Source organism: Clytia hemisphaerica, unplaced genomic scaffold (assembly GCF_902728285.1).
Source record: "Clytia hemisphaerica strain Z4C2 unplaced genomic scaffold, Clytia hemisphaerica genome assembly, whole genome shotgun sequence".
In the NCBI taxonomy this organism is placed as follows: domain Eukaryota; kingdom Metazoa; phylum Cnidaria; class Hydrozoa; order Leptothecata; family Clytiidae; genus Clytia; species Clytia hemisphaerica.
Window position 1 is genome coordinate 85,736 of NW_027104149.1, and position 11,035 is coordinate 96,770.

General features: G+C 35.5%; 1 protein-coding gene across 1 annotated transcript in view; it reads right to left on the reverse strand.

Annotated features, from left to right (window-relative positions):
- Positions 1-5,587, reverse strand: part of LOC136814022 (uncharacterized) — a 7,783-nt gene extending 2,196 nt beyond the window's left edge. The window contains exons 1-6 of the mRNA XM_067070528.1: positions 4,922-5,587; positions 2,386-2,691; positions 1,858-2,289; positions 1,426-1,668; positions 1,019-1,201; positions 148-798 (exon numbers count right to left, since the gene is read on the reverse strand). Coding sequence (XP_066926629.1) covers positions 148-798; positions 1,019-1,201; positions 1,426-1,668; positions 1,858-2,289; positions 2,386-2,691; positions 4,922-5,372 — 2,266 coding nt within the window. The 5' untranslated portion in view covers positions 5,373-5,587. The remainder of the gene's footprint in view (positions 1-147; positions 799-1,018; positions 1,202-1,425; positions 1,669-1,857; positions 2,290-2,385; positions 2,692-4,921) is intronic.
- Between the last annotated feature and the right edge of the window lie 5,448 nt (positions 5,588-11,035).

Below are 11,035 nucleotides of genomic sequence, written 5' to 3' on the forward strand. Positions count from 1 at the left end.
TGGATTTCGATCTTGATCGGGGCACAAACATCACTTGTTTTCTTTTTCTTCTCCGGAGCACCTTGAGTGGATTTCGACGCAACGTTATCATCATCTGAGCTAGTATCAAGGTCTGTGACAGCTCGCTTCTTTTCTTAGAAAGTTTACGAGTTTGTGTCTGGAATTTTGGTGCTGTCTTTTTCTGTTGTTCGTTATCTTCGTCTGTAGTTGAAGCCCTGTCGGTCGAGCGTTCATCGATAATTGCGCCGATGATTGATTGGTAGTCAGGATACTCCGCTTCAAAAATTTCATATGGGAACCAGCTTCGTTCTTTTTGCTTCCCTAATAAGAACATATCGTATACGGTGTCTGCTCCTTGCCAATCAGATTCATAGCGCTGACGATATTTCTTCAATATTTCATCCGGCATCGGAACTCTCACCTCTCGATACTCTTTTAGCAACTTGTAAACTTTTTCTCTGTATTGATAATCTGGATTCGAAGCATAACGATCAAAGTTCTCCAACATGTAATATGTTTCATCTAACACATCTTCAAAGGTTTTACTTCTAGATGATGATGATGATGGCCGACTAGGACCTGGCTGGGCATTTGCAACTTCTTCGGCAGCAGTTGGCTGAGTGAATGAAAATTCTAAAGCGTCTGAATCGTCAGATGAAAAAGGATTTTCATTATCGAAGTCGTTGTAGCAGGCACCATCTTTTGTTTTTTCTCTGATCGGACAAGAGAATATCGGTACGTCTTTGAGCTGTAGCGCAACCCAATGGAAAACTTCCATGCAGTTTTTGCGTAGCCAATCTAAAAGTAATTTAAAGAAATGTATTTCGAATATTTCGAATAGTAGTGTAATTTTTTACTGACAAATAAAATCATGATATTGATCAATATATTTTTCCTCAGCTATTTTCTGAAACGATAATCTCTCAGGGCATAAAATACACCTCGACTCGTTGTTGGGTAAGATGAAGTTTTTTTATTCTATCAGGCAGGTTTGATAGTTGACAATGAATTTACTTACTGCTCATAGATGTATCCACTTTCGGAAGCTCGATTGTGTCAAATTCACAGATACGTTTTTTGATTGCTTTACCGTCTCTACCAGGGCCAAAATCAGGATTTTCATTTGTTGTAATAAAGAATCCAGAATTATAGTGGAAACTCTCTACTCCCTTGTGTTTCTTTTGCACTGTGATGCGACCACCTAAAACGATCAGAAAATTAATCAACTTTAATCATCTTTTTAATAACTGCAATATAGTTCAAGTTGTTTTCTGTTCTTTTACTTTTAAAATTGCATTTCCAAGTTTATACGATCGACTAGGTTATTTATTCTAGTGTATGGAATCTTATTTTGGTTTTACCTTGCAAAAGTCTTTTTGCATCTTCGCAAGACAGTGATTCGGGACTCCACTCGTCCATGCAAACGATTTGGGTGTTGCTTTTGATAGTTGACGCAGAAAAAACGTCCATCTGGTACGATATAGCTGATAAAGGTCGATGGAATTATGCCTTCGAATGGACAAAACCAGCTAGTTTTGCCTGAATCCGAGTCGCCAACCAGCATTAGCTTTCTCTCCTTCTTGGGAAACTTTTTGTGCATCAGCAATTGATAATATTTCTGCAGAAACTGTTTTCTGATGATGGGATTGGGAAAGCTGTTCATAATACCTGAATGGAACAAAGTAGTAATATAAAGTATGAAAATGTGTCCATCAAGCAAGATATTTCTATTTGTTCTAATAGGAAGCTGAGGCAATATAACACGACTACCAATAAATCATTACAGGAGAGTTCAAATCAGTGTTTTATTGAGCTGTCGATAGGATACAAAACTGAAAAAAAAAAAAACAAGCTTACCCTCCATAAATGGTGTTGGATTTGGACGCTTTTTGTGGTTATAAATTACAAAGGCTCTAGGGGAGCCGGTCAGGGCTGGATTCTGCTCGAAACACTTCTTTTCTATGTTAAAAAAGAAGCCATCGTTAATTTCGATGTAGTTGTAGTCCATTTTCATCTGTTTCACTATTCGACAAGAAGGTTTCTCCAAGTGCCGTATCACGTCCCATGTTTGACCAGATAAGGAATCCGCAACTGATGAATTTTTAAGGATCCTCATGACATAATCCTCGACAGGTTTATAGTGGTAATAGGTTCTGGTCGATTCTGGAACATGTCGATAGATATATCCTTTGAACAGTTCACATTTTTCGTCTTTCATAACTCTAGCAACTACGTCAATGGCTTGGTTCAGTCTGCTTCTAGGCTTTGCAACTTCTTTCGGAGCCTTGTCTAAAATAGAAGTCAAAAATTTGATGTAAAAACTTACTTTCCTCCTATGATAATCAACTTGAGATAGTTGCAATGATGTAATTTAAAATTACTTACTTGAAGAGTTTCTCATGTCAAGTTCGAAGTCCAGGTTAAACTGTCTTAGACGTGGTAGTTCTGTCGATAATTTGTCGTGGACATTTTTGGCAATTGTTGACGATACATATATGTTCACAGGCTTTACAGACTCGTCAACAGGAATCTCAATGCTGTCTTCATCCTCGCCCCGGTTGATGGCCTCCGCTCTTGCTAGGCGCATTTTATTCAAAACAATCTTTTTGAGAGGCTCAGCTAATTTATGGTCCTTCAGGGTAATGTACAATTGGGATGCGGCTAGATTTTCAATTTGACCGATCGATGCACCTATGAAATAAAAAGAATAAAAGCATCAAAATGTGTAAAAAATGCTGTCACCCCTGTCTCAAAATTCGACTTTCCGTGTAAAAAGTATGTAACAAGCAGTAACAAAGGGTATCAAGCTGTAACAAGTTGTAACAAATCGACCAAAAATTGTAACAAAATTTAGATGTTCAAAATTTGTAAAAAATGCTGTCACCCCTGTCTCAAAATTCGACCTTCCGTGTAAAAAGTATGTAACAAGCAGTAACAAAGCGTATCAAGCTGTATCAAGTTGTAACAAATCGACCAAAAATTGTAACAAAATTTAGATGTTCAAAATTTGTAAAAAATGCTGTCACCCCTGTCTCAAAATTCGACCTTCCGTGTAAAAAGTATGTAACAAGCAGTAACAAAGGGTATCAAGCTGTAACAAGTTGTAACAAATCGACCAAAAATTGTAACAAAATTTAGATGTTCAAAATTTGTAAAAAATGCTGTCACCCCTGTTTCAAAATTCGACCTTCCGTGTAAAAAGTATGTAACAAGTAGTAACAAAGCGTATCAAGCTGTATCAAGTTGTAACAAATCGACCAAAAGTTGTAACAAAATTTAGATGTTCAAAATTTGTAAAAAATGCTGTCACTACTGTCTCAAAATTCGACCTTCCGTGTAAAAAGTATGTAACAAGCAGTAACAAAGTGTATCAAGCTGTAACAAGTTGTAACAAATCGACCAAAAGTTGTAACAAAATTTAGATGTCCAAAATTTGTAAAAAATGCTGTCACTACTGTCTCAAAATTCGACTTTCCGTGTAAAAAGTATGTAACAAGCAGTAACAAAGCATATCAAGCTGTAACAATCTGTATCAAGCTGTAACAAATCGACCAAAAGTTGTAACAAAATTTAGATGTTCAAAATTTGTAAAAAATGCTGTCACCCCTGTCTCAAAATTCGACCTTCCGTGTAAAAAGTATGTAACAAGCAGTAACAAAGCGTATCAAGCTGTAACAAGTTGTAACAAATCGACCAAAAGTTGTAACAAAAATTAGATGTCCAAAATTTGTAAAAAATGCTATCACTACTGTCTCAAAATTCGACTTTCCGTGTAAAAAGTATGTAACAAGCAGTAACAAAGTGTATCAAGCTGTATCAAGATGTAACAAATCGACCAAAAGTTGTAACAAAATTTAGATGTTCAAAATTTGTTAAAAAATGCTGTCACTACTGTCTCAAAATTCGACCTTCCGTGTAAAAAGTATGTAACAAGCAGTAACAAAGCGTATCAAGCTGTAACAAGTTGTAACAAATCGACCAAAAGTTGTAACAAAAATTAGATGTTCAAAATTTGTAAAAAATGCTGTCACCTACTGTCTCAAAATTCGACTTTCCGTGTAAAAAGTATGTAACAAGCAGTAACAAAGTGTATCAAGCTGTAACAAGTTGTAACAAATCGACCAAAAGTTGTAACAAAAATTAGATGTCCAAAATTTGTAAAAAATGCTGTCACTACTGTCTCAAAATTCGACTTTCCGTGTAAAAAGTATGTAACAAGCAGTAACAAAGTGTATCAAGCTGTAACAAGTTGTAACAAATCGACCAAAAATTGTAACAAAATTTAGATGTTCAAAATTTGTAAAAAATGCTGTCACCCCTGTCTCAAAATTCGACCTTCCGTGTAAAAAGTATGTAACAAGCAGTAACAAAGCGTATCAAGCTGTAACAAGTTGTAACAATTCGAACAAAAGTTGTAACAAAAATTAGATGTCCAAAATTTGAAAAAAATGCTGTCACCCCTGTCTCAAAATTCGACTTTCCGTGTAAAAGGTATGTAACAAGCAGTAACAAAGCGTATTAAGCTGTATCAAGTTGTAACAAATGGACCAAAAATTGTAACAAAATTTAGATGTTCAAAATTTGTAAAAAATGCTGTCACCCCTGTTTCAAAATTCGACCTTCCGTGTAAAAAGTATGTAACAAGTAGTAACAAAGCGTATCAAGCTGTAACAAGTTGTAACAAATGGACCAAAAGTTGTAACAAAATTTAGATGTTCAAAATTTGTAAAAAATGCTGTAATCCCTGTCTCAAAATTCGACTTTCCGTGTAAAAAGTATGTAACAAGCAGTAACAAAGCGTATCAAGCTGTATCAAGTTGTAACAAATCGACCAAAAGTTGTAATAAAAATTAAGTTTTGTAACAAGTTATCAGAATAATTCAGTGAAATAAAGATTGAATTATCTAAGACTTAGACATACCTCTTGGTTTGACTCCCTTGCACGAATCGATTTTAACACCAGACTCCATAACCTTTTTGCATAGCATGTTCTCGAACTTGTTTGCTGTGATATCTGGCCAATCAAATGCCATCCAAAAACTTAGTCCCGTATCTAACTCTTCACCCTTCTCCATTGCGGTAACACAGCTTATCAACACTTTAACTGGAACAATATCCTTGAATATATTCTCCAAATCTTGCCTTCTTGTAAACATATCCGAATAATTCTCCTCCTTCCACAGCACTCTTATCGCAAGAACATTATAACTATCCACAATGTTTGAAATTACATAAGTTTTCAAAGCCCTCTGTAGAGGAACTTCTCTAAATGATTTATTCGGTTTGAATTTTTTATTTGTATTCTTTTTGGCAGCAACATTTTGACGAAGAGTGGTTCGCTCATCACTTGAAGTTTCACTACTGTCTGACATTTTAATTTTAACACAAACACACCATACAAGCTTATCACTTGTATAAAGATGCGTGGTGTGAGAAGAGAAAATTCGATCATTTATAGGTCACACAAGTTTTTACAAAAATTCGCGGAGGGAATAAAAAACAATCGAATGGCTTATTGGAACTAATTTTCGCGGGTTTTAATTTTAGCGTTTTTCGCGGTTTTTCGTCAAAATCGCAAAAATTTGATCCCGCGAAATACAATTTTTTCCAATTTTATCGAAAAATTTGAAAAATCCCTAGGAAAATGAAAGAAATTTGTCCAAAAAAGGACAAAACCGCAAAAATTAAAACCCGCGAAAATTCCAGAATGGAAAAAACCGCGAAAATTAAAACCCGCCAAATGCAATTTTTCGGATATTTTTTTTCGACCGCGAAAATTAGTTCCCACGAAAATTAGTTCCAATAAGGTACATTTATACATTGACACCTTCAACTCCAAAGATTTTGAGGAGTGATGTGATTGCGCTAAATATCACTCCTCAAAATCTTTGGAGTTGAAGGTGTTACGTTGCTTAATTATCGCATAATTGACACTCCCCGAAGAGTACTTATCAAAAGAAAGCGATCTAGATCGCGTAATCTTAGAGTGATTACACTATTCTCACTTTTGGTAATTGTCATGATTAGAACTAATGACACCTTAACTCCCGATGCACCCTCGAAGTTCACGTTCAAGTTTTGACCTAGTAAACGATTTTTCGTCACTTTTTATACTTTCTAAGGGTAAACCTATGCGTGTAAATGTCTTTCTTATCATTTTATTATCTGGGGATATTGAAACTAACCCAGGTCCTCGTACCACTTTGTCTAACAAAATGATTTGTGAGCTATGTGTCCGAACTATCGCAAGAAATACTAACCCAGTAGTATGTTCTGAGTGCCAAGGTCTTTTTCATAGGAGCTGCTCTGGAGTCACTGTAAGCTTTCATAAAAAGTTATTACGAAATGAAAAATCCTATGTTTGCCAGAATTGTTATGTTTATGTTCTACCTTTTCCTAACGATGACTTTAATATTGAGACTTTTGATGATGAAGAAGTTGTTATTCCTCTTGATTTGAACGACGACCTTGTACTAACTGACAAATCATGTCTAAACACTGGCCATCTAAATATCAAGGGTCTTCGGTCTAAAATAGATTTTCTAAAGATTTTCTTGAGGCAGCATAAATTTGACATCTTGTGTCTTAACGAGACCAAGATCGATTCAACGGTCCCTGACTCTGAAATCTCTGTGCCTGGATATGCTATTTACAGACAAGATCGAACTTGTCATGGAAGAGGTGTCCTTATCTTTGCTGTCGATCACTTAACGACAAAAAAGTTGTCTCATGTCTCAAAAAAATCAAACGAGACTTTGTGGGTTGAAATCAAGCGAAAAAAGTCAAAGTCTGTTTATGTTTGTGCTGTGTATCGTCCACCTGTCAGAGGACAGAATCTAGATGTTGTTGAACGTTATAAGTCTTTCTTAATGTAGTGTGTAGATAAATTACCAAAAAATTCTGAGATCTTTATTCTCGGTGACTTCAACTGCAATATGCTGCAAAGAAATCGACTCTCTGGTATTATTAATGATCTTTGTAAGGCTAGAGGTCTTTTTCAGTTTGTAGATGTTCCTACTAGGATCACGGAAACATCTTCAAGAGCAGCCGCCGGCGCATTTTTTCGAAATATCTGTTGTTTTTTTCTAGGAGGAAAAATTTTTGGGTGTTTTCCAGGGAACACGTAATCGCTGAACACCCAGTCGAAATCTAGGAAGCAGTACACAAAATCTGTTAAGAAATTCCAGGCACGGTCTCGGACAGCCTTGTATCTGTTTGAGAAATCCAGGAGCCCCATGAGGAAAGAACACATTAAATTTTCCAGCAGCCATTAAAATAATAATATTCAATTTCAAAATTATTACCCCTGTAAGCAATAAGGGCAATTTTTCGCAACGTTCCCAATGGAAGTGTGTGATGCGATATTGATCTGTTATGCAAAATGCTCATTATTTTGGGAGCCCGGTCCAGGCTCTACGACGCCGGATTTTGTCCATAGGCCAGGGCTGGCGGATAATGACAACGCAAACAATGCGAAATTTCGCAGCGTCGCGGATCTATGCAATTTCCCGAACTGATTTATAGCCTTATCACGCCTAGAGATGGGAGGTGTTCATTTGAGGGGGCGGCTGTTTAACTTTTTTTTCTCAAAGGAGGAGAGTTTTTTCCAATTAATATCACAGATTTCTGTAAGCCGGAAGGGCTAGATGGAGCTAAGGCTTTCGCCTGCGGCGCAAAATAACAAAATATTGTATTCTTTGAGCCGAATCATTGTTCCGACTTAAAAATTCGAAATTTTCATGAACCAAAGAAAATCAACAAATGGAAGTCTAAGCATACAAATAAGCATGAATAAAGGCTGAAAATGAGATTTTGCTAAGCATTGAGTCTCGGCCCAATTTTCCCGTATGCTCATAAAAAAGAGAGTACAACAATCTTTTCGGCCATTACACGCCATTTAACCCTATAGAATTTATAAATCCGCGACTTTTGTACGGAAATTTTTATAAAATGAGCATATTTTTCAGAATTAACTTGCTTTACTTGCAAAAAACGTTTTTCCTTTTTCAAATTTCAATAGTTTGACTTGGAAATGCCGATTTCGGATACTTTAATCGTAGAAATTCTAGCGTATATTAGCGAGTCAGGAAAATCTTGAATTTTTTGGATTTATTTTAGTGAATCACGATTTCAAAATGTTTCGCGTGGATAAATTTTAGCGAATATTCGTATTACATTATTGACTGAGTTCGTTTTCTAGCATTTCTCTGCACTGAAACCCTTCGAATTGACAAAAATGTATCAAGGCAATAAAACTATAAATTTTGCACGGATAAATTTTAGCGATCTGTCGATTCGGCGTGTTATAGCGTGATTTATTTTAGCGATAGAAAGTAGGGAAAACTCGCTAAAACGCTAAAATTAGTCTCGCTAAAATTTCTATGATTAAAGCAAATCTTTTATTCTTGAAAGATTTTGTTAAATTTTGAGGCTCTGTCGATTTCATATCAGGACCACAGATCTGTAAATGATTTGTGGCTTTTATCGAAAAGTGAAGCCTAGGTTTGGAAGGATTTCCTATCAGAGTCACGTGACTAAAATATGCAATTTCACCGGTTTGAGAATTGTGAATTAAAATGCTAGATCCTATCCATCGGTACGAAATTTAAAAAGTCAAATTTTTGCTGGAGAAAGCTTAAAGTTGCCTATCCAGCCCTTCGGGTTTTACAGATAGCTGTGATCAGGACAGTGTCTGCCTATTGTTATATTATGCTGATATGGGCAAAAAAATGATTTTCTTATCCTCTTACTGGCTAATCTTAGCTCCACACCCGTGTCAATCAAATGAGAAAAAGCTCGTGAATTAAGATTGATGCGTAAGCAAACGATATCACTCTTATTTAAAAAAAATCCTTTTAAGGTTTTGTTTTTAAATAGAAGTGATGTCGTTTGCTTACTCATCAATTTTTATGACATGGACGTGGAGCAAGCTTGCTCAAAAAGAGGAAAAGAAAAACAATTTTTGCTTATACCAGCATAATAACAATAGGCAGACACTGTCCTGATATGGAATATGTGACTGATTTGAAAAGGGAACACCTATGTAAAAACAAAACCTTTAAGGGATTTATGTTAAAAAAAAATTGCTGGACACTAAACTCGAAAAAGGTGGCTAGATCGGCCATTGATTAAAAGCTTAACTCTCAAATTAATAGAGATCGATGGCTTTATTTACCCCTACAAAATAGACTAAAATTAAGTGGTGAACTTTCAAACGATACTTTTTCAAAGTCATAGAAATATAATTTAGAAAAAGAGGGATTCAACCACCGTTCCCAAAAAATCTGAAGAAATTTTCTTATTTCATGTCATACGAAAAAAAAAGAAAAGAATTTCAAGAGAAACTGGAGAAAAAAAGAACGAACAAAATGTATTTTTAGTTGTTGGAAGCATATTTCCTTTTTATATATGACCTTGGGGGCTGCAGGCCCAAGTTCCGGACCCAGTTCCCCAAGGCCTGGTCCGTTGTATCATTGGTGGGCCCGTCCTTCACAGCTAGCAGGAATTCTTTGTATGTGCGTTCTACAATAGAATTAATTACAGTAAATTGTTATTGAGAAAATAAAAACAAAAAATTCAGAAGAATTTTGGATTCCTTAGAGCCTAAATTCCAGTTCAATGGAGATGGTAGGAGGCCAATCCTTATGTTCAGTAGCATCTTTTGTGGGACTCAACTGCATGTGATTGGTTTGAAAGTAGAAGATTTTAATTTTTTAGCGACAAATTTTTTAAGAGACAAAAAAGAAGATAACCCCATTTTCATTTTTGTTTACAGACAATGAAAAAATGATTTTGATGGATTGAATAACTTACCAATACACTTTTCAATACGATGCTCCTTGACGAGCTCTTTTGTTTCCCTCTGCATTTCTTGGAGTGCTTAAGAAGAAAAGAAAAAAACAGTTATCAGTCACCTGAAGCAGTGGGTAGTATTTAAGGAAAAGGAAACGGAAAAGAAAGGAAACGGTTTCTGTGATAGAATAGGAGATGATTTTGAAGAGGAAAAATTCGTCTTATAAACAAAATTCGTTTGACGCACCGAATTCTCTTTTAAGTGTAAGACCGATACTTACATTTCAACGTGTTGGCCATCTCTTCCAGCTGCAACTTCAGGCCCACGACTTCTTGGTGAAGATCTTCCGACATTGTTTTTTACGTTTTTGCCTGTGAAAAGTTTTTAAAAAGAAGAAAATTTTTAAATGTTACCGAATAGGATCAACAGAATCAGTCAGAACAAAGACCAATTTAGAAATGACTCAGGTATATATTTCGTACAAATGAAACCATTTCAAACTCATTTAACTCTCAGCAAAACTATTTAATGCACTACAGAGACTTGTTAACTCTCGAAACTGGGCAAACTGGATATCTTCTTTCTGTACAGTGTCCCAGAAAAATAACTGAGTAATAAAAGGACAATCAATCAAATGCTGTTTTTGTTCTTTTCGTTTGAATTGCCGCTGAAGTTTAGAAAGCTTTCGGTTTGAAAGAGAAAAAGAATCAAAAAGATTTTCTGGTGAAATCATTATTATGAGCATTTGACTATTTTTTCTGGGACACTTTCTTTCATATTGATCTCCTCCTTGTGCTTCTACGGTTTCTCTAAAAGAAAGTAGGAAGAAAGTAAATTTAATTCCATAAAACTTTGAACAAATGTTTGATGTTACTTACTACTGGTTCATTAGAAATTTCCGAACTAAAAAACAAGAAAAAAAAAGAGGAAAATCCATAGGAATGGTTTTATTACAATCTACTTACTTACATGGTTGTTTTGCATTCAATAAAACTTGACCGGGAGAGACATCGCGCCACGTAAAATACTCCGCCAAGAGTTGTTCTACATGAATTCTCCTGAAAATAAAACAAAAGAAAAAGAACCGAAGACAAGCAGTTTTGGATTCAAACAATAGTCAGCAATGCAATAAAATATGACACAGGTTACGAATTAAAAGTGAATCTAAAAATAGGAAGTGCCACCGATTTTAGTGTTAAAAAGTGATAATTTTTTTTGATAGTATGCGGGAATTAGTTCAAA